Source organism: Asterias rubens, chromosome 3, assembly GCF_902459465.1.
Source record: "Asterias rubens chromosome 3, eAstRub1.3, whole genome shotgun sequence".
NCBI classification, from domain to species: Eukaryota; Metazoa; Echinodermata; class Asteroidea; order Forcipulatida; family Asteriidae; genus Asterias; species Asterias rubens.
Genome location: NC_047064.1, coordinates 15,640,276 through 15,663,519, shown reverse-complemented (window position 1 = coordinate 15,663,519; position 23,244 = coordinate 15,640,276). Strand labels below are relative to the sequence as shown.

Sequence of the window (23,244 nt, the reverse complement as noted above, 5' to 3'; positions counted from 1 at the left end):
GTAGAAGTTGTATAGAGATTCTATAGAGTTGTTAAAGAGATTCTATAGAGTTGTTAAAGAGATTCTATAGAGTTTATATAGAGATTCTATAGAGTTTTTAAAGAGATTCTATAGAGTTTTTAAAGAGATTCTGTAGAGTTTATATAGAGATTCTATTGAGTTTTTAAAGAGATTCTATAGAGTTGTTAAAGAGATTCTATAGAGTTGTTAAAGAGATTCTATAGAGTTGTTAAAGAGATTCTATAGAGTTTATATAGAGATTCTATAGAGTTTTTAAAGAGATTCTGTAGAGTTTTTAAAGAGATTCTGTAGAGTTTTTAAAGAGATTCTATAGAGTTTTTTTGTAGAGATGCTATAGAGTTTTTATTGAGATTCTATAGAGTTTTGTAGAGATGCTATAGAGTTTTTATTGAGATTCTATAGAGTTTTGATAGAGATTCTATAGAGTTTATATAGAGATTCTATAGAGGTTTTTAAAGAGATTCTATAGAGTTTTTAAAGAGATTCTGTAGAGTTTTTAAAGAGATTCTATAGAGTTTTTTTGTAGAGATGCTATAGAGTTTTTATTGAGATTCTATAGAGTTTATATAGAGATTCTATAGAGTTTTTATTGAGATTCTATAGAGTTTATACAGAGATTCTATAGAGTTTTTAAAGAGATTCTATAGAGTTTTTAAAGAGATTCTACAGAGTTTTTTTGTAGAGATGCTATAGAGTTTTTATAGAGATGCTATAGAGTTTTTGTAGAGGTTCTATATGAAAGTGGGTCCCTTTTCCACAGAACTTTCAGGTGCCCTCTATACAAACTCTATAGAATTCTATAAAGAAATTGAATAGATTTTAAAGAGATTCTTTCGAAAATTGGGCCACTATTCTATAGTGATTAAAGGTCCTCTCAATAGAAAGCCTATAGAGTTTTTTAAAGAATTTCTATAGCGTTTCTATAGAATTTCTATAGCGTTTCTATAGAATTTCTATGCTATGTACACTCTATAGAAATTTGTTAGCTCTCTTAAGTTCTATAGAGTTCTATACAAATATATCAAGCAGTTTATAGAGTTCTTTAGAACATTTTTGTGTGAGGATTGTTAGCCACTGATGAGCTTGTTCACCTCAAAGGTTATTTATTTCTTTATAATCATCACCGCATTCCAAGACTCAGATTTATATTCTGTGAGATGAGATGTGGGCCTAACAAGTGACCATCCAGGTTGAAAACACATTTTGTGTGCCTTTAGTGATTGCTAATTCTTTGTTTGTATGTTTCTTTATTACCCCATAGTTCTGTTAATCTATGTTTCATGTGTAAACACTTGGAGGCTTTATGCAATAATGCACCATTTAAATGTCTAAATTATTATTATTTTATTTCTAATTTGCTAGGGGTTTTTTTTCCCAGCAAAGTAAGTCTGGCAACATTTTGTGTCAATAAAATATTTTAATAAGACTCCATCTCTTTTTTTATCTGCAGGGTACTAAGGGAGCCAATGGTGACGTAGGACGAATTGGAATCCCAGGACTTCCTGTAAGTTCAACAACAAGTTTTAATTGCCTTTTTTTTTGTAATGCAAGTTGGACCTGAACAAGGCTTAAAGCTACTAGTGGTAAGGGGCAACAAGAAGAAAACCTTTAAGATGAAAACCTGAGATTTACACCTCCCAACCCGTGTTACTGGAGATGTCAAGTCCAAACGGGGGTGGGTTCCACTCACGCAAATGTTGCCAACAGTTGCGCACGTTCGCCAACAAGTTCAAGTGGAACGAGTTGTGTGCTGCCACCGTTGGCGAACGTTGGCAACTTTAGGCGAACATACTTCTGAGGTGTTGGCGAGTGGTTTTTAAAATGGTGGACAAGCATACGGTATTATTTCTTTGTCACAAACATAATTACATTGTATTTTCGGTGATTTATAATGAAGATTTAAAGTAACAAAGTTAATTAGTTGAAGAAAGATGTAGAAAAGAGGACTACATACAGCAAAAACTAAAATTAAAAAAACACTCCAAAGGGTGCGCGCCATCTTCATTTCAGGGCGCCGCCATATTGACATCGTGTAATGTGCACCAATCGTTCCAAAGACATAAAACGTTTACGCGAAGAGTTGCGAGTCGTTTGTGCGAGTGGAACGCACCCCAGGCACAAGTGTGATACAATTTAGTTTTCACTGTATCTCTTTTATTTGGTTGTCGCGAATCTTACTATGGAAAATTTTCAGGACCTGCGCAATATTGCCTAGGCTGTGTTGTCTCTTTGTAGTGGGTTACACACTTGTGCGTGTATAACACATGCACTTCACAAGGAGTTTTTACAATAAAAAAAATAAATACGTTTATGTCAAACTAAGTAGGATTTGAAACTTTGGATGGTGGAAATAAGATAGAAAGGTTTGCGGTAACACCATATAATGACTATCTCTAATGAGTTGGGGTGGTTCTGAAAAGAACCGTTGGTTTCAACTCGACGTTTCGATCAGTATGCTCTGATCGTCTTCTCTGAGCATACTGATCGAAACATCGAGTTGAAACCATTTCTCCAGAAGACGATCAGAGCATACTAATCGAAATGTCGAGTTGAAACCAACAGTTCTTATGTCAAACTAGTATTATAAATTTAAAAAATTGATGATTGGTTAACTTGTTTTTGTTGTTGTTTTTGTTGTTGTTTACAGGGAGCCCCAGGTGACCGTGGTGGTGTAGGACAGATGGGTATCTCCGGAGCACCTGTAAGTGATCAAATTAAAATAAATTCAAATAATTTTAAACTTCATGGATCATTCCTTTTTACAGATATTTCTTGTTTAACATGTGTATTTATATTTATTTCTGATGTGATTTCAATTAAATCATCCTGTAGTTTAACTGAAATCAATTGAGTTTACTACCTTCTTGTCCATAAGTTACAGGAACCATGGTTGACCTTCTTGTTAATGTGATTTTTATCTAACATGAAATATAAACAAATATATATCCTTGAGTATTTTGTATATGTTTTGTCTTTTCAGTTACAAGAAATATCGTGAACAAATTTATAAATTAGAGAAACACATTCAAGTAGTTTTACGTACAAAAAGACTTCACAAATATTCAGTGAATCTTCACAAACATTTGAAATTTGCTGAAAACTAACGGAATGCTGAAATAATTCTTTTCAGGGATCCCAAGGTTCATCAGGCAAACGAGGACTTTCTGGAAAGGCCGGATCAAGAGTAAGTGAATTACATTTTGCTCAGTTTTGATTTAATATTTTTAAGTAAGTAACTTGCGTGACCAAAGGTAAGGTTTTGCGAATACAAAGATCTTCAAAATACCGCCCCTATAATATCATGACTCTCATCAAGGTTTACCATCCAGGATGAACTTGGCCTTCACTCTGGTTCAGACAGTACACTCTTGGCTATTCCAAAGGTGCATTCTGCTACTGGGGATCATGTGTTACTAAGAGTCTCCATAATCAAATCTGTTCTAAAAGAGTCACTGAAAGTCCTCAAGAAACATCTGAAACTTCTCTGATCAATTTTTGACTGCTCAGGACCAACTACCTTTTCCATTCTTTATGCCTTTCATTATTTGCTCAGCTTAAAGGAACAACGTTGCCTTGGATCGGTCGATTTGGTCTATGAAAACCGTATGTAACTGTTTGTTATAGAATGCATATGATTAGAAAGATATTTTAAAAGTAGAATATAATGATCCACACAAGTATCACTAGAAATTGCGTGGTTTTCCTTTTACCTCATCTACAAACACGGTCGGCCATATAAGGGAGTCAAATTTTTGACTCCCATAAATGGCAAACCGTGTTAGTTCACAAAGTAAAAAGAAAACCACGCAATTTTGAGGCAAATGTGTGTGGATCATTGTATTCTACTTTTTAAACATCTTTCTAACCGAACGGTTGCAGACGCTTTTCAAAGATCAACTCAACTGATCCAAGGCAGCGTGCTCCTTTAATGTACTGTTTTCATCTAAAGCACTGTGGTTCACTGTGTAAGAGCACTATAAAAATACGGGTATATTTATTTTTGTTTTCAGTGCGTAACTCTTTCAGGGCCCACTTTTTCTTTGCGTTTCAAACCTTGCCCAGCTTTTTATATTTTTTGAAACTCGGTATAAAAAATAAACAAATCAGTTTTTCCAACCAAGCAAAAAAAAAAAATCTTGCTGATTTGTGTTGCCATGGTACATCCCAAAGTTATAGTTTTCTTCAGTGATAAAATGTACATGCACTGAAAGAGTTTACTTCAAATTGATAAAGCTGTGTGAGGATTCTGTGCATTTACTCTTATCTTGCTAGAGCATTTCTTGTTCAAATTCTTGAACTTGAATTGCATTCTTTTGACAGGGATCTCCAGGCCCACGGGGACCAGCTGGATCTACTGGTCTGAGTGGAGAGCCCGTAAGTAGTTCTTCTATCCTATTATTGCTATTTTTAATATTCTGGTTTGTTAAAACATTCAAAACTCGCACCGAATTTACAAAGGAATTAATACAATTATTAAAAAATGGAAACAAAATACACACCAAACACAAAATTAAGAATTATTAAGAATTTGAGTTTTTTTTTTATAAATACCTTTTGGTTCTGCAAAGAGGAATGGCAAGTTGGGTGGAGTTAAAACGTTACCGATAGGCTTAAAAGCTTTTCCAATGGAAAGGCCCCTCTGCAAAATGAAGATGGCCTTGCCCTCTCAAAGGTGGACTTCAAGACCCGCCTAATCCTTTTAGTAGTAATCCTATACTAAGTAGTGGATTATGCTTTCTTTGTACATTTGGTACTTTTTGACATGTTTATATCTACTTGCTAGGACAATGATGTTCTTTTAAGTATTTTTCTTGCTATACATGTATATTCAACCATCGTGTAGATTTGTTTTTTTCTATATTTGAATTGAAAGTTGAATTTGTGGTTTGCACAGAAAATAAATAGCAGTGATGATTTTTTAGATTTTCGTAATTCAGAAGACTTCTCAGTTCTTTATTTGAATTGAAAGTTGAATTTGTTGTTTTCCACAGAAAATAATTAACACTGATGATTGTTTTCTTTTTTTTCTTTTCCGAAATGAAGGGTGATATCGGAAGATCAGGAAGAACTGGACCCCCTGGACCTAAAGGAAACCCGGTAATTATTATTTTGTCACAACAAACATTTGTTTCATATTTCCAACAAATACATGTAGATCCTTGTTACAAACATTTAGCTGAAACTTAAACAATTATTATTGATAAATTGAAACAAATTAATGAGTACAACTCAATTTAAACAATAGACCCCACAAGACAGGTATTTATAAAAAGGAACAATATCTTGAACAAAACTGGACATCACAAACCGGATTTGTAAGGGTGTGTGAACACATTTAAACGCGCCTCACATAAACCATCCTCCAAGGAGTCTAGAGAGGGTGGATTATGCAGCGATCCAGAAACACTGGGGCTCTTTTTGGTGGCTTACATGTGACATATTCAAAAATGCATCCCTGTGCAGACTCCTGATGTTCCAATAGACTGTGTAAAAAACTTATTATTTATTATTAATAAATACATGTACCTTGGATGGTTTCAAGTCTCTGATTGGTCAAAACCCGGTCATGGTGGGAGTGTTAACGGTGGTATAAAGACCGGCTTTGGATAACAGCGAATAAGTGGCCCCTAAATCAGCATACATTGTGTAAACCTTGCACGTTGCACTGTATCGCATGCTTATTTATATCCATGTTAGTTTCATTGCAACTTCGCGCACTTGCGCGTTAGCGCGCTGAAAATGTATCAATTTGAGTGCGCGCGTGTAACAGGTGCGCACGTATAAACTGACGCTGAGCTCATGTGCGCGTTTTAATGCACAAAGAACAGCTATCATCCAATCATTTGCCTCCTTTGACCCCAGTGAAGGCGCTGAACAGATCACTATTTAAAAGAGTCACTGGTCTCAAAGCTCAGTAATGTGATTAACACACGAAAGAGATGGGAACCATCAAAAGCTCAAATATGGCCCCTGAACATGTCTGGAAGTACCGTGGTTGGTGGCTGGCACTGTTAACGGACCGAGCCAGCCACCAACCCGGTCATTACCACGCAGTGAAGACCGGGTACTCGCACTGTTATTCCCTAATTATTTATCATTTTAAATTTCCTTGTGGAGCACTTCAGTCTTTTAAATTCACATAAGACCTTTTATTTTTCCCTTCCCCCCCCCCCCCCCAAAGCCATCTCACATGAGGCAATTTACAGGCTACCATGCATGCAGTTCCAGGCATTCTCAAATAAGAAATGTAATTCATATTTCAGTTTTCTAATAGTGTTCATGGAGATAGTGAGTTACGGCTAGAGGAATGTCTCTTGTGCTGCTGAAGTGTTCCTTGTGCGTACGGTGCAGTTGGTTGCCTCAAAATAGCCTGAAAATATTGCACTGTGTGACTTGGTTTTTTCGTCTCCATTAGGTACTGGGTATGATCACAGATATAGCTGATGTTACTGTTTGTAATTAATTGGCAATGATTTATTTATCGCTTTTAACAGGGAGAGAGAGGAAGCTCTGGCCAACGAGGAGCTCAGGGTATTCAAGGAGGACAGGTAATCCTCAACTTGGCTTAATCCCCCAAAGTGTTCATGTGTTTTTCGCTTCATCTTGGCACCATTCTTTCGAGGATTGATTTAATTTACACTTAATTTATTTTAGACTTCTCATTTCTGCAAAAAAAAATATTCTTGCTCCGTTCTCCTTGAATGACAATTTTAATAAAATAAAAAGGCCCTCATCTAGTCGGACTCTCATCCTCTCAAAGGAACGGATGGCTGAACTGATGGATTTTCTTACCTAGCTTCTTTTTTTCCACCATTGTTTTACCAACATTCTCAGTTTTGCTATGGAAGGTTAATATGGATGATACCACCACTTTTAAAAAATGGCTTTAGTGCTTTTTACAAATTGTTTATATGTGGTCTTGGTCGACTTAAGTCACCAATATTTAGAAAGATGTGATCTTGTAGGTGCAGATAAACTGGATTTTCTGTGCTTTTTACAAATTGTTTAATATTTGATCTTGGTCGACTTAAGTCACCAATATTTAGAAAGATGTGATCTTATAGGTGCGGATAAACTAAAGTTGCCTAACGAAAACCTGAAACGCTAAGATTTCTTTTATTTTGACTGCAGGGACCACAAGGAGTTGTCGGAGGCCGTGGAGAGAAGGGACCCAGAGGTTCCGTCGGTGAGGCTGGAGGCCAGGGTAGCTCTGGCGCAACTGGACGTCCCGGACAAGCAGTAAGTCACTGCTTAAAGACGGGTCACCTGTCCTTATTCGCAAGGATGTGGTTAGGTGTTGGCTTTATGGCCACAGATCTTTTTCTTACGTCGCACCGTTTCTTTGAAATAGTCTTCCTGTGCATATTCGCCAAGCTAATTCTTTACAATGTTTTAAATCCCTGTTGAAAACTCATTTGTTTAAAGCTGTTTTTTTGTGAATTTGCTTATTTGTTTCTTGTATCTTTCTCTCATTGTTTATTAAATTGTTTTTCATTTGTGCTTTGAGGCTTTTTGCATTAGGTGCTTTACAAATGTCTTCTTCTTATTATTATTATTATTATTTATTAGGGATGAGATCGTTAAGAGTTTTGGCTGAGTTCAGACCTTTTATGTCAGCCTGGTGAAGAAAATCAGACAATATTTGTTTCCACAAATAAAGAAATCCTGCTCATTGGTCTACTGATTTGGATACTTTTTCAAAAAGCTCCTTGGAATTTATAACCCCAGGGGACTACCAAACAGTAGAAATGCCATCATTTCAACACACCTTTGAATTTGTGTCAAAGTTCAGACTTTTTCGTGAGTAATGACTCTCACCCCTGCTTGATATGGGTGCTCTGTACGAAGTAACTGGGAATCTCCAGATCCATGTAAAATGATGCGAGGTCAAAGGTGATGTGGGCTCAACGGCAGATCTCTGGCGTAATTCATGAGCCTCAAAGTGTGATGTCAGATGTTCAGGCTAGTCCATAGAGTTATATATAAGAACTAGAGGGCGCACGGGTGATGCTTCTTGCACAAACGCGACGGGACCGCAAGGGTGCGCGCGTTGAATATAAAACACATGTTGGAGTTTGTGTTTATTGAATGCTACGCGATGCTGTTTTGTTCAACTTACAAAATGGACGCACAAACACACGCTGTGGGATGCCAGTTTTGTCAACTTAGAAAATGGCCACCTGCGCGCATGCCGGAGCGCGTACATGTATGTAGGCCAGTGCGCCCTCTATTTCTTATATATAACTCTATGGGCTAGTCGCTGCTATGAATCATGAAGTGGCCATTTCTTATTAGTGTGAAATCAAAGTTGAGAAGAGTTCAGCAACTCTTGTGGGTAAAATATGTCCTGGGGTCGTTGGAAGCCCCACTTGAGGTACATTGTCTGGAAAACATTAAGGATGCTGGGATATTCTCTGCTGTGCACCCACGGCCCAATTTCAAAGAGCAACTTAAGCAAAAAAATTATGTTTAACGTTAAGGTTACCAGCCAAATTAGTGCTTACACAGCTTTATGAACCTGGGCCCAGAGTCCCACAATTAGGAGCAAGAAATTCTAATACAGAATTTCCATTATTCTTTTTGTTGATTTATTTGTTCATCTTTTCTTTTCTCAGGGAGCATCTGGAGCCCAAGGAGCACGTGGGGAGGCCGGCTCACAAGGAGCTGTCGTAAGTTTTTTTCTTGAATAACCCTTCACTCATAAATCCTGATTTTGTTTTACTTAAGTTGTTAATTACATACATGTATACACGTCCTTCTAGTCTAATAGAAACTCAACACCTGTCACCATAAACATCTCCATAGAAGATTGAACATTTTAAACCAATCTTTCTATGACTGATGTATGACCACACACTAAAGCCCGGTTCATACATGTACTTCATGCGAATGCGAAGTGCATGTTTAAGTCCGACAGAATTCGCAACGAATACTCGCTGCAGTTCAGCTCTGCTAAACTCACTTGCGAATATTGCTGCGAAAGGATAGTGGTGACGTCAAATACGCTTCGCATTCCCAAGAAGCATGAACCCGTATCCACAAGAGTAGACAACGCTCGTTGGACACTACCCAGTCACATTTTCCACAGCCCTTTGAACAACCCAGCCTCATTAGCACTTCAGTATGCAGTAGATGGTTCAACATGTCTCAGGAGTCATGTTGGGAGACCTCAGACAAATGGCTTCAATTACGGTGGCTTGACCCTTTCAGCAATGGTGACTACATTTGACTGTCCACTCTACCTGAGCTTAAGCGCCCAAATGGTGACTTCATTCGACTTAAGCCCAAAACTCGACTTGAGTCGACTGTCCACTCTACCTGGCTTAAGCGCCCAAAGGGTGACTTCATTCGACTTAGGCCCAAAAGTCTGCTTGAGTCAACTGTCCACATACCCTGCTTGAGCACCCAAAGAATGACTTCATTTGACTTAAGCCCAAAGGTTGACTTGAGTTGACTGTGCACTATACCTGCTTGAGCGCCCTAAGGGTGACTTCATTCGACTTAAGCCCAAACGTCGACTTGATTCGACTGTCCACTATACCTGCTTGAGCGCCCTAAGGGTGACTTCATTCGACTTAGGCCCAAAAGTCTGCTCGAGTCAACTGTCCACTATACCTGGCTTAAGCGCCCAAAGGGTGACTTTAATCGACTTCAGCCCAACTATACCCTGCTTGAGCGCCCAACGGGTGACTTCATTTAACTTAAGCCCAAAAGTTGACTTGAGTCAACTGTCCACATACCCTGCTTGAGCACCCAATGAGTGACTTCATTCAACTTAAGCCCAAAAGTTGACTTGAGTCGACTGTCCACTATACCCTGCTTGAGCCCCAAATGTCAACCAAGATTTCACATTTTTAATCTTAATTTTTAACAATCTCTTCAGGGACCTGGTGGAAACAACGGAATGCCTGGACCCCCTGGACCATCTGGAGTTCCTGTAAGTTTCTAAGGAATAATAAACCAATCAATATTAGTTTTGAATGCCATTTTTTATCTGCTTTAACTTTTGCAATGAAAGCTCACTCTATTTTCAACAAATCTGGCAAATCATATATATTTGAAAAAAAGCAGTGTGCTTGGATTTTGATAACAAAAACTTTTACCAATTGTTCTTGCACAAAAGCTTCAGCAGGAAGTCCAGGGATAGACTTCACAAAGAGTTCAGTCTTGGAAAGGGTATCAGTCTTAATTGTTTTTTTAATCTTTTTACAGGGTGCAAGAGGAGAGGTTGGACCCTCTGGAAGCAACGGCCGAACTGGACCAACTGTAAGTTTAGTGATAGAGGACAGTTGTTTCATCATTGTCTTTAAGATGCCAATGGATGAATAAACCTACACTTATTTTGGAAGATTGGTGTTTCTTATTTACAAGCAAGCACCCTTGCTTACAGGTTTCCTCATCTGCTTGTGTGCCACAGTGGTTAAGTTAACTTATGAGCACCCTTTGTTTCATAACCAGAAATATATAATAATAATAATAACAATATTAATTATATGATAATTTAATGTAAAAAGAAAAGAATGTGGGGAAAATGTTAGTCTGAAATTGATTTACCATCTCGAAGTTTGGCTTGAATTTAGATAAGTTTGTATGACACTTGTGTTCTTGTCATCACTACTTATTTCCTCTCATCATTACAGGGATCACGTGGAACACAAGGAGTGAAGGGTTCCACTGGTATCCGTGGTGTCCCAGGACTTCAAGGATCTACAGGATCTTCAGGAGACGACGGTAGAAATGGTGCTACAGTAAGTCCCATTGTCTTACAGTCCTTAAAACAATCTTTGGATCACAATTTGTTTACACGACACTGCAGAGATTGGAACATACTCTAGTTTGGAGCCCTTGCACTGACAACATGCACCACTTCTGTCTGCCCTATAGTTTGCAAAACTAGTTAATAATGTATTTACTTTTAAATTTGCAATGTGTCTAGAATGTTGCGTTGAAAGAAATCATTGAACAATTATAATTTCGTCATTTATTTTACTTTTTGACCAAAAAGTGTTGATATTTTTTGACCGAAAAGGTATTAATGAATGAGAATCAAAGTGTGTTGAATCGGTTTTCAACTAGTGGTTTAAACCCGCCGAGGCCTGGTTCTTGATGATTTACCTCGACTTCCGGTAAAATTATCAAGAACCAGGCCTCGTTGGGTTTAAACCACTAGCTGAATACCTGTTCACCACACATTGATTCCCTTACTTTAATGTATTGTATTTATTTTTATTTTGTGTTTTGTCTTTAGGGACCTGCTGGATCTGCTGGATCTCCTGGTCCATCTGGAATCATTGGAGGATTAGTAAGTTGAAGAAAAGGCAAACTTTTCCTTCTCTTGAAGTTTTTTTTCTTCTTTTTTTTCTAAAGTTCCATCAAAAAGATTTTTTTTTTGACGGAAGATTTAGTTATCTACATTGTTTATCTTGATATTAAAGGCAGTGGACACTATTTGTAATTGTCAAAGACTAGCCTTCACAGTTGGTGTATCTCAACATATGCATAAAATAACAAACCTGTGAAAATTTGAGCTCAATTGGTCATCGAACTTGCGAGATATTAATGAAAGAAAAAAAACACCCTTGTCACATGACGATGTTTGCGTTTAGATGGTTGATTTCGAGACCTCAAGTTCTAAATCTGAGTTTTCGAAATCAAATTTGTGGAAAATGACTTCTTTCTCGAAATTATGGCACTTCAGAGGGTGCCGTTTCTCACAATGTTTTATACCATCAACCTCTCCCTATTACTCGTCACCAAGAAAGGTTTTATGCTAATAATTATTTTGAGTAATTACCAATAGTGTCCACTGCCTTTAAAACTCTTTCACGCACCATTTATATTTAGTGATAAATGGATCTTATGTTCACATGAATGTTTAAATTGATTCTTTTGAAATTGCTACCTTTCAAACTACTTTTCTGTATTAATTCCACACTTTTTTATAGACTTTTTTTTTGTCTAACTGTGTTTTCCTTTCTAATTGTGATTTTTCTCTCCCCCCGTCGTGTTCCAGGGTAGTATGGGAGCAATGGGAGCCCCTGGACCCGCTGGTGCCGCTGGACGTCCTGTAAGCATTCCAAACTCTCTCAAGATTATTCTCCCAAAATGTATTTTTAAGGAAAAAAAACATATTTTTAGGTATCTTGGCCATCATTTCCAAACAACTTTGTTTAGTTTTTCTCCCTTTTTTTCAAGAATATTCTCCCCAAATGTTTCTGTGTAGGAAAAAATATTCTTTAAGCTAGGAATTCAAACCAAAGGATAACTTTGATTACTTTTTCTATACTCAAGAATATTCTCAAAAATTTCTTTTTTTTGGGAAAAAGTCCTTTTAGCTTGGAATTCAAACCATTTCTTAGATATCTTGGTTGTCATTTTCACATTGGTGTCATTTGAAACAGGACAACTTTAATTAGTTTCAACACTCTCTCAAGAAAATGTTCATAAAGAAAATTCTTTTTAGGAAACATTCTTGTAGATTGGAAATCAAACAATTTCTGAGATATCTTGGCCATTATTGTCACGTTGGCGTCATTTGAAACGGGACAGCTTTGTTTAGTTTTCCCTACATTTTAGCACTTCTAAAAAGGCCTTTTTTTCTAAAAAGCATTCTTTTAGCTTGGAACTTAAACCATTTCTTAGATATCCTGGCCTTCATTTTCAAATTATTGTACTTTAAAACAATACATCTTTGTTTAGTTTTTCTAACTGCTTTTTTTTAACAGGGTGCTGATGGATCTGATGGTAAGCGTGGATCAGCCGGTCAACAGGGACCTGGTGGACGCATGGGAGCACAGGGTATCAAGGGACCCACAGGACCAAGGGGATCAAGTGTAAGTACAACCAGAGATTTCCTCTACTTTATCTAATAGCGATTGGACCACGTTGAGACGAGTTGAGTGATTTCCTCTACTTTATCTAATAGCGATTGGACCACGTTGAGACTAGTTGAGTGCTTTCCTCTACTTTATCTAATAGCGATTGGACCACGTTGAGACAAGTTGAGTGATTTCCTCTACTTTATCTAATAGCGATTCGACCACGTTGAGACAAGTTGAGTGCTTTCCTCTACTTTATCTAATAGCGATTGGACCACGTTGAGACTAGTTGAGTGCTTTCCTCTACTTTATCTAATAGCGATTGGACCACGTTGAGACTAGTTGAGTGCTTTCCTCTACTTTATCTAATAGCGATTGGACCACGTTGAGACAAGTTGAGTGATTTCCTCTACTTTATCTAATAGCGATTGGACCACGTTGAGACTAGTTGAGTGCTTTCCTCTACTTTATCTAATAGCGATTGGACCACGTTGAGACAAGTTGAGTGATTTCCTCTACTTTATCTAATAGCGATTGGACCACGTTGAGACAAGTTGAGTGATTTCCTGTACTTTATCTAATAGCGATTGGACCACGTTGAGACAAGTTGAGTGCTTTCCTGTACTTTATCTAATAGCGATTGGACCACGTTGAGACAAGTTGAGTGATTTCCTCTACTTTATCTAATAGCGATTGGACCACGTTGAGACAAGTTGAGTGATTTCCTCTACTTTATCTAATAGCGATTGGACCACGTTGAGACAAGTTGAGTGATTTGCTCTACTTTATCTAATAGCGATTGGACCACGTTGAGACAAGTTGAGTGATTTCCTCTACTTTATCTAATAGCGATTGGACCACGTTGAGACAAGTTGAGTGATTTCCTCTACTTTATCTAATAGCGATTGGACCACGTTGAGACAAGTTGAGTGATTTCCTCTACTTTATCTAATAGCGATTGGACCACGTTGAGACAAGTTGAGTGCTTTCCTCTACTTTATCTAATAGCGATTGGACCACGTTGAGACAAGTTGAGTGATTTCCTCTACTTTATCTAATAGCGATTCGACCACGTTGAGACAAGTTGAGTGCTTTCCTGTACCAGCATGAATTTTGTGGAAACTTCAGAGGTTTGAAAATATTTTTAGGTCAAGTTAACAACTCCACCCTTTGGATCAACTTCCATTCTTGAATGTTATCATATCTAAGATGAGAATACTCAAAATCATTCATAGTAAAAAAAGACCAGCCGTCGATTTCACAAACTCTTCCTAACTTAGGATTAATCTTATGACTTAGGACGAGTCCCAACCCTGCACTGTAGCATGCAGACCTTAAGATTGATCCTAAGTTAGGACGAGTTACTCGTCCTATTTCGAGATAAGACCAGTCCTAACTCTTTGTGAATTCGACGGCTGATTATGTGCACTAGATTATCAGACTTGATAATCTAGTGCACAAGGAACTCAAGTTGAAGCAATTAACATTGTATGACTTTTTACTCTAACAGGGCCGTGATGGAGACACTGGACCACAGGGAGCTCAGGGACCTAGTGGACCCACCGGTGATAAGGGAAATGCTGGTGCCCCAGGAGCCATGGGAGCTAGAGGAATGAATGTAAGTCCATCAGCAAAATGTGTCTCAAGCATCCATAAACTTAACTGATCTTCTGTACATAAACTCCTTAAGATTAAAATGTATAAACACGTAATTCAACGTGAAAGATTTGTGTGTACATAATTTCTATTGATGTTTTACATATTAATATGCAGTGCCTCCTGGCGATGGCTAGAGCAAGCTAGTCAAAACGTTAAGACAAATTTAAGAACTGACTCCGCGGTAGTGCAGTTAGATATGGTCCTATAAGTTAAAGTAGTAGTCCCAGCCAATTGTCTGTACCTTCCGGCCGGGTAGTAGTTAAAAAGCGGGATAGTTTCAAAACATAGAAGTCTCCCGAACATCCGATAAATCTACTCCGAGGTAGTAGAATAAAGAGAGACAGTCTTCTAAGAATAGACTCTACCTGGCTAGTAGATACACACGTGGTGTTGCTGCAAACCAAATATATATTTATACCTCACCATGCAATGCCTCAAATCACATATATGTACATGTATACTTCTTGTTATTGTTGTGTTGTCCTAGTTGGTATTTTGAAAACTGTTTTTAGTATGAAGCTGCCAATCTTTATTGCCTAATCTAGGATAAATAAAGTTTTTTTAATTGAGTTGAATTGAAATGAACTACTTTATGTATCAGGGACCCGGAGGACCCGCTGGTGCCAATGGAGAGCGTGGACCTCGTGGACCCGCTGGCCCCGCTGGTGTACGTGGCAGTGCTGGACCTGATGGTGCTATGGGATCTGCTGTAAGTAGAAGAGAGTTTTTAGAAAGTTATTCATAAGGGAACTAGAACCTCCTCGTTATATGGTCCCAAAGTCTCGAATAAACTTCCAAATCACATCAGGGACACAACGTCCTTCACATTTTCAAGTCACATCTTAAAGCCCACTTGTTTCGGGAGGCCTACCAACAATGCCCTTTTATTTCTTCTGTGCCGTGGCGCTTTGAGCAAACCTTTGATTTAGGAGATTTACAAATTGATTTTGGTTGATTGATCAACTGAAAGAAGTATTTACATAGAAAGGCTCCTGTACAGATACAACAGTTCATGAAGTAAAATTGAGAAAAGTATTGACTATTGCCTGGGCTACTGTACTTGTTAATAATTTACCAGAATTTCTATAAGCTTAAGAATCATTCTGATGCCTAGGGTTGACATTTTGAAAACTAATAATAATAGTAAATAAATATAGAGATTTATATTCGGCAATTTCCACAAAAACGATCAATTACAACAATTACAAGTATATAAAAAAACATAGATAAAAAGAATGACAAATTACATATTATACTCTCTATAACGTCTCAATGTATTCATCTTTCTGTTTTGCTAGGCCTTCTAAACTTGTGATTTTTTAAAATTGTCTTTAGTGTTGTTTTTTGTATGACCATGTTCTATCTTGCCTTGATTCTGCCTTACTTTTCTTGGATTTGGGAGACTTTAGGCCTTTTGGTTGATTTTTAAACCTTTTAATGATCCCCTTGGTATTCAACTGTTGTTTCATAATGTTGGTACATGACATTGTGAAGTTTTTCCCCACTAAATATTATTGTTTTAATTATATTTATCACGACCCATTACCCTAAAAGGTTTATCGCGATTCAGAACCGCAATGCGTTGTGGGTAGGCAGAGGGGTCATTTTGACATGTCGACGACCGCGATGTATGTTGTGATGCTATATCTTTGTGTGGGTTCAACAGCGTCCTCTCTTGATATTTTGCTATTCGTGTTGAACCTTGTGTATGAGAAATCTAATGATTATTTCATTATCATTAAAGATGGTCTCAATAAACTTTACATTCATTCCTCGTTTTTTTCTTCCAGGGAGTTGCTGGACCGGCTGGAGCTAGAGGCGAAGCGGGAGCCACCGGAATCACGGTAAATTCTTACTTAACAATTTGTTCCCTTTTGTTCCTGCTTAAAAAGATGCTTGAAAGTAACTTTTCAATGATCATGCCTGACAATGTGGACTTCAACCATGTATCACCTCCACAGAATCCAGAACATTGAAGACGGTGTCCCAACCTGCTCTATCAAATTCCATCAATACCCTGCAGCCGTTCGCTAGGATTAATCTTAACTCGAGTCGGGACGAGTAACTCGTCCTAACTTAACTTTAACTTAACTCGTCCTTAACTTTGATGAAATCGATGGCTGGTCTTCTAAGCACTTCATTGGCTCCATAAAAGTTTCTCAGTGACAGCCTCCCAGCTATGGAAAAATTTGCCAATGATTGCTATTGATCCATTACCCTATAAATCGTATTGAATATGACGTCACACGGCTCAATTATCTGACTTACAAGAAGATGGCATCTGTGCGTGTGCATGTGTGGGCATCTCCTATTGATAACCGAGGACATTAACAAAAGGGATCCGGGAAAAAGTCACACCGGGGACAGTCCTCGGTAGATTTTGTGTACAAAACCAATGGGGACGTCTGAAAAATAAACTATGTCCAAACAATGGGAGAACAAAGAGAAGTCCTCGGTTTGCACCATAAACGTGCCGGTGTGTGTGTGTGCATGTGCCATAGAAATCAAACCGGAATATTGCGCGCTGCTTGCTTCAATGATGTGCGCGTTTGGACGCGCATACGGTTTGCCCTACAAGATGGCGACTTTTCATAGCAAAAAGGGGTTATTCATTACGGTCTACATGTATTGCAGAGAAATCTATTGATTATGTCATCATCATTAAAGATAGTCTCAATAAACTTTATATCCATTCCTTTTTTTTCACAGGGACCTTTCCATGATTCTTAGAACCTGACAGTTCTTCCTCGATCCCCATGATCTACTGATGGGGCAAATATTGATACGTTATCTTGGCTCAATTTTTAATTACTTATTTTCTTCTCAACAGGGACACAAGGGATGGAGCGGTGGCCCAGGAACCCCTGGACCAGCAGGACCACCCGTAAGTAGACGTATAGAAACTGTTCTTCCCCAAGGAACTTCTCTCTTTGTTTAAACTTTTGTCACTAAAGCTGCCTGTGTATCTCAATGAGAGAAACCTTTGAGGGGTTGTGACTTCTTTTTTTTTCTTCCCATTTTGTTGTCGTTTAACCCATCTGTATCCTGGACCCATATTGTATTTTGCCGTGTCCCGACCGAATGGTCTAGTTCGCTGGACCCAAGTTCTGCGGTGTCTGCAGCGGAGTGTGGGTTCGAAACCCAGCCATGACACTTGTGCTCTTGAGCGATCCCAGTCATATAATTGCTTTGTGAAAAGTTGGGAAGATATTGCATTCTACTCTACCAGCCAGGCTCCTAGTGGATGAAGCCTATTCCTTACAGTCTTTGAAGGGGGTAACCCTGTTTCAGCCCCAGGAGTAGGTGGCAATGTGCCCCCTGGTGACAGTTGATTTGAGTCCATAGCCCAAATCAGTTTAAGTGTAGCCCTCACTTTACAACTCCATGTGACCGTAAAGTTACATTACTTTTAAGTTGTGACTAAATTATAACTGAAATTGTATTTATAAAAAGTTGCTCTACAAAATTATATTTTTTTTTATATAAATAGAATATAAACAAAGGTTTGATTTCTCAGTCATATATAGTCTCTGATCAACATGTAGTACAGGCTATTTAGAGAAAGAAAGTAAATGATAAGGAATTGGGAACCTTAAAGTTGAAGAAACTAAATTTTAACTTAATTATGAAGTGTTTGTTTTCTCAATTGCATGTGATATTGAATTGTTTGAATGAATTGTTCATGTCTGGGTTTTTTTTCAGGGCCAAGCTGGAGCACGTGGATCCCATGGAAGATCTGGACCCGCTGGACCTGCTGTAAGTTTTCTTACAAATAAAACTCATCTTCCAATTATCGTTCACATGAGTGTCATGTTGACTTAGGCTGGCTTAGCCTGTTTTGTTTCAATACAATACGTAGGGACTCTAAAGTAAAGTTTAATGCTATGTTGATGAATATCATCAAAATTTAGTAATGAACTAAAATATTTCTGTAATAAAATTGACATACCATAGTGAAATGAAACACCTTTGAATTTTTTAGATTTTGACCAGAATTGACTCACATTGCCATTTCATATCAGTCGTTAAAATTGAAATCCAAAAACAACATTTGATGACATCATATTTCAAACATATATGGTCTGGACGTTTTTGCACAGTTTCTTCCTGAGTTTTGATGATATTCAATCAAAATGGTATTAAATTTTACCTTTGAATTTGTGCAAAAACCCCCCCTTGGAAATGTACAGACCCATTTGTTTTTGGATGACGTCATGTTTCAAATATCCCTCTCTAAAAGTGACAAACAAAATTTCACTTTACACCATTCTAGCTTGAGCCCCTTTCAGTGTTGCGTATGTGTTATTTACTTCTACATGTATTTATTTATGTAGTTTCTTATTTATTGTGATTTTTCCAATATTTGTTTCTTCATCCAGGGTCTTGACGGACCAAGCGGCAGAAATGGAAAGTCTGGACAACAGGGACCTCGTGGTATGTCAGGACAAGGTGTAAGTACAAACTGATTCATATTATTTTCTTGAACCGTTTGACAGCGCAATGAATCAATTTACACAGAAATTGTTCATTCTTCAAGAAAGACTCTGCAAGGGTCAAAATGTCAGGCCAATAATTTTTTCTTTGCATTTATACCAAAGGTTATTTTGGTTGGTAAATTAAGCAGTTTAAAACGGCTGGTTCTATTTTTCTCACAGGAATTTATAATGAACTTATTTGTATCCATCTCAACTTTTAAATTAATAAAACGATGGAGAAAATTTGACAGCGCTATGGATTTGCATTAATGTGCTCCACTCATAGTGGCCCAATTAAAATGGCTCTGCTTACCACAAAATTCTGTGCTTACTGAGCCCCGTATAGTACACATATCTGTGGGCTCATAAGCGCAGAATACGGCAGTAAGCAAAGACATAACATTGGGCACTGCTTACAAGAACCACTGGCAAGCTAGCATGCTTTCTGCTTTGCTTACGGTTAGCAGTGTTAATGAAATAGAATTTCTGCTAATTGCCACTTCTTCAGTAGAAAACATCTGCTTACAGGCTTAAAGGCAGTGGACACTATTGGTAATTACTCAAAATAATTATTACCATAAAACCTTACTTGGTAACGAGTAATGGGGAGAGGTGAATGGTATAAAACATTGTGAGAAACGGCACCCTCTGAAGTGCCATAGTTTTCGAGAAAGACGTAATTTTCCACGAATTTGATTTTGAGACCTCAGATTTAGAACTTGAGGTCTAAAAATCAACCATCTAAATGCACACAGCTTCGTGTGACAAAGGTGTTTATTTCTTTCATTATTATCTCGCAAGTTCGATGACCGATTGATCTCAAATTTTCACAGGTTTGTTATTTTATGCATATGTTGAGACACACTAACTGTGAAGGCTAGTCTTTGGCAATTACCAATAGTATCCACTGCCTTTAAAGAAATTTGACCAACATTAGGTGATTTTTTGGGAAGCCCTCTGATAACATAATCAACACCTTTGAAGGACAAAGTTAGTTTTGTTCTTTTACACTCTGCAAATATGAAAATTAATAAATAGTATTTTAAAACGGAATTGTTCTGGTCTGTGCAGGGAGGACGTGGATCTGATGGACGCTCTGGACCCGCTGGACCCCCAGGACCTCCCGGCCCAGCTGGAGCCCCTGTAAGTATTCACTCCTCAGTCATGTTGTCATGACAGATTCAACTTTCTTGCAATTAAATCACTTCTTGTGGCTCATAGAAAGAACATACCCATTGCTTTCAGTATTTCTGGATGTTGTAAGTCGAAATAAATTGTGTGTAATGAGACCTTTTTATGGGTAGGTTGGGGGAGGGGGGTTGTCGTCGTCGTCAATTTAGGTGCAAGCAACTTTTTCAAGAAAAAACATTTATTTGAGTCAAATTCCAAGGTAAACATGAATGCTGGTAATTATATTAAATGATATACTGTATTGTATCAAATTGTTAGTATGTTTGTGTTTGTTTTGTTTTGTAAGTTGTGTCTTTTTTTTGGGTGGGGGGGGGGAGGGGGAGGCTGGGGTTTCATAGCAAAGGCATAATGTGGGACTTCAACATTATTTGTTATCATCTATTGTCTTATTGAATAATTTCTGTCTTTCATTTGTTGTTTTTTTACAGGGAGCTCTTAGCTACTCACAAGGAGTAAGTTAAAACTTAAATATTTACTTTCTGAATTATCATAAATAACCTACTTCAATAGTTGAGGGGAATTCCCCAAATCCAGACCGATGATTTCATATAAAACAAAATGTACCTTCCTTAAATAAGCTCCAAGTTTAATTTTAGTTTTGTGATCCACTCGTTTCCCAAATAATCTTTTAAAAATGAGGAAACAAATTCTCTTCCAAGGTAAACATGAATGCTAAATGCCGATGTGATTCAATTCTGGTCGAAATCCCCAAAAATCGAAGGTGTCGCATTTCAAAATGGTCGTAAATTTTGTTACAGAATTGTTTTTAGTTCATCCTAGAGTTTTGATGATATTCAATCAAAATGGTTTTAAATTTTACCTTTTGGCTAAGGCGAAAATTCCTCTTCGGAACAAACAGACTAATATGTTATGTCCGATAACTCATGTTTAAAACTGCTCTGAAAGACCTTGTTCTTGTGAGAAATCCTGTTCATGACCCCAAAACACAGTCGCTTTTTTTTAATGAAGCAATCATAATACACTTGAATGCCTGACAAAATATGAATTTTTTTTAAACATTTTATTAACAAACAAACAAAACTAAAAAAAAAACCCACTAATTTAGTTTAATGAAGTTTTCACTGGCTAGTAAGAGAGAGAGCTGTTTGACGGATGTCACATTTCTACATCGAAACGGGGGCACGCTGGGGTACTATGCATGTGTATGACACAGACACAGAGTGCCATCCTGCCTTGAGGTTGTGATAGCACCTAATCGTGCAGTACTAGTAACGGGTGTGTAATGTGCGCAGGGCTATCCATAAAATAGTGATGTCATCTGAGAAGCATCTATTGAGGATGGAATCAGATGGACCCTTAAAATGTATTAATTGTCTTACTATTTTGTTGTTACAGTATTCTGGGCCAGCTGCAGTTAGTGGAAACAAGGGACTCAACCCATATGCTTCTGGAGTGAGTGCTTGAACAAATTTGACTTACTTATTTAATTTGTTATTTTCCATCTGAAAGGAATTATGATCTGGAGAATAAAATCTAGACCTTGAGCTTGCCTCTCATCATCAAATAGTAATAATGGACAAAGTGTAGTGCGCCATGTTTGTCAGAAAAGCAATCCTGGCAACAAAGAACTCTGCTAATGACAGTTCTGAATGCCAAAACTGAACGAGGGGAATTCAAGTTAGTCTTAAAGCTAGAGAGAGTGTCTACCAGTCTGAGGTTCAGTGGAAGAGCACTCCAAAAGAACTGCTTACAGGGATGAGATTGTTCAGACTTTTGGCTGAATTCAGACTTTTATAATAGTTACATCAGATGCTTAACAATAAAATTGGGAAGCAATAATAACATTGAGAAATATCAACATGTATCCCCGACACCATCTACTTGTCTTTTTTTGCAGTATGGAGACGATGCCGAGGTCGATGAGGATGACTTTGAGAGCCGTATCAAGCAGCTCCGTGTACGCATGATGAAGTTGATGCATCCCAACGGTGAGGCAGACTACCCCGCCCGCTCCTGCAAGGATCTCTTCAAGAACTACCCAGTATTCCCCAGTGGTAAGACTCTCCGATTTGAAACTCAAAGTTTGCAGTTTTATCACTGAAGACCATTAGAACGGTTCAAGAACATTACTTTTGAAGTTAAATATCTGGATGGGTAGACAAGTTTAACAAAGGCTTTGTTTAGTCTGCGGGTAATGGTCGCTTTTACAAACATAAAAGTTTAGGGGGGTCGAGGGCACTCTAATAGCTAGTTGGATGCAAGTTCAAATTGTAAGGCGAGTTGCTCATTGCCTGTATAAAGGCAAAGAAGATGTTATCTAAGGTGATATAAGGGTATAGCTTCGAAGAGGATGGACAAGATTCAAAATTACCAGGACCTGGCCAGGGATCTTCGTGAGATTCGGTAGTTGAAAGTAATTCAAAGGAAATACCTGTGGTGGTTGGAGTAGTGCTTGGCACCATTCAAAAATTACTGGGGAAACATCGTAGCCGAAGAAAGAGACAAATGTGAGGCTAGATCTGTCGCAGAAGACGGCGCTTTTGGGAAACAGCAAGAACCCTGAGAAAAACCTTTGAGATCTATGGCTATGGGACGCAGCCCGACTCAAGGAGTTACCAGCACAAAATGAAAATGTTGTCATCCTTTTGCATGCTGTGATAAGATGAAATAGTAAAAAATATTAATAGGGGCAAATGTGATAATGGATCTGTTATTATGGTTACAGAAGGCGACGCTTTTTGGATTGGCTAGGATCCTGAGCAAAACACCTTGAGATCTAAGGCTAATAAAAATACCAATTTCTTTTATATCTCTGATGCAAAGATCCACTGGAGATAATAATAATAATAATAATAATAATAACATTAGATATTTATATAGCGCCTTTAACACAGATCAAAGCGCTGAACAATCAATAAAACAAGAACAATGCAAGGAAAGAAAGATAAACAAAACAACAAAGGATTAATGACGAGGCTGACTGCAGAAGTAGGTCTTGTGTTTTTTCTTTTAAATGGCAGTAGAAGATGATTCCCTGATGAGTTTAGGTAATTTGTTCCATTCCTTGGGCCCAGCTATAGAAAAAGACTTGGAGCCGGCAGATCGAGAAGGCCTGATAC

General features: G+C 37.9%; 1 protein-coding gene across 2 annotated transcripts in view; it reads left to right on the top strand.

Moving 5' to 3' along the window:
• Positions 1-23,244, top strand: part of LOC117288629 — a 77,818-nt gene that overhangs the window by 49,905 nt on the left and 4,669 nt on the right. For both annotated transcript variants that reach the window (XM_033769553.1, XM_033769552.1), the window contains 24 exons: positions 1,472-1,525; positions 2,669-2,722; positions 3,152-3,205; positions 4,342-4,395; positions 5,065-5,118; positions 6,516-6,569; positions 7,153-7,260; positions 8,637-8,690; positions 9,905-9,958; positions 10,234-10,287; positions 10,662-10,769; positions 11,270-11,323; positions 12,035-12,088; positions 12,747-12,854; positions 14,350-14,457; positions 15,100-15,207; positions 16,289-16,342; positions 17,329-17,382; positions 18,201-18,254; positions 18,878-18,949; positions 20,045-20,116; positions 20,593-20,616; positions 21,521-21,577; positions 22,023-22,179. In XM_033769553.1, the coding sequence (XP_033625444.1) occupies positions 1,472-1,525; positions 2,669-2,722; positions 3,152-3,205; positions 4,342-4,395; positions 5,065-5,118; positions 6,516-6,569; positions 7,153-7,260; positions 8,637-8,690; positions 9,905-9,958; positions 10,234-10,287; positions 10,662-10,769; positions 11,270-11,323; positions 12,035-12,088; positions 12,747-12,854; positions 14,350-14,457; positions 15,100-15,207; positions 16,289-16,342; positions 17,329-17,382; positions 18,201-18,254; positions 18,878-18,949; positions 20,045-20,116; positions 20,593-20,616; positions 21,521-21,577; positions 22,023-22,179 (1,678 nt within the window). The remainder of the gene's footprint in view (positions 1-1,471; positions 1,526-2,668; positions 2,723-3,151; positions 3,206-4,341; positions 4,396-5,064; positions 5,119-6,515; positions 6,570-7,152; positions 7,261-8,636; positions 8,691-9,904; positions 9,959-10,233; positions 10,288-10,661; positions 10,770-11,269; positions 11,324-12,034; positions 12,089-12,746; positions 12,855-14,349; positions 14,458-15,099; positions 15,208-16,288; positions 16,343-17,328; positions 17,383-18,200; positions 18,255-18,877; positions 18,950-20,044; positions 20,117-20,592; positions 20,617-21,520; positions 21,578-22,022; positions 22,180-23,244) is intronic.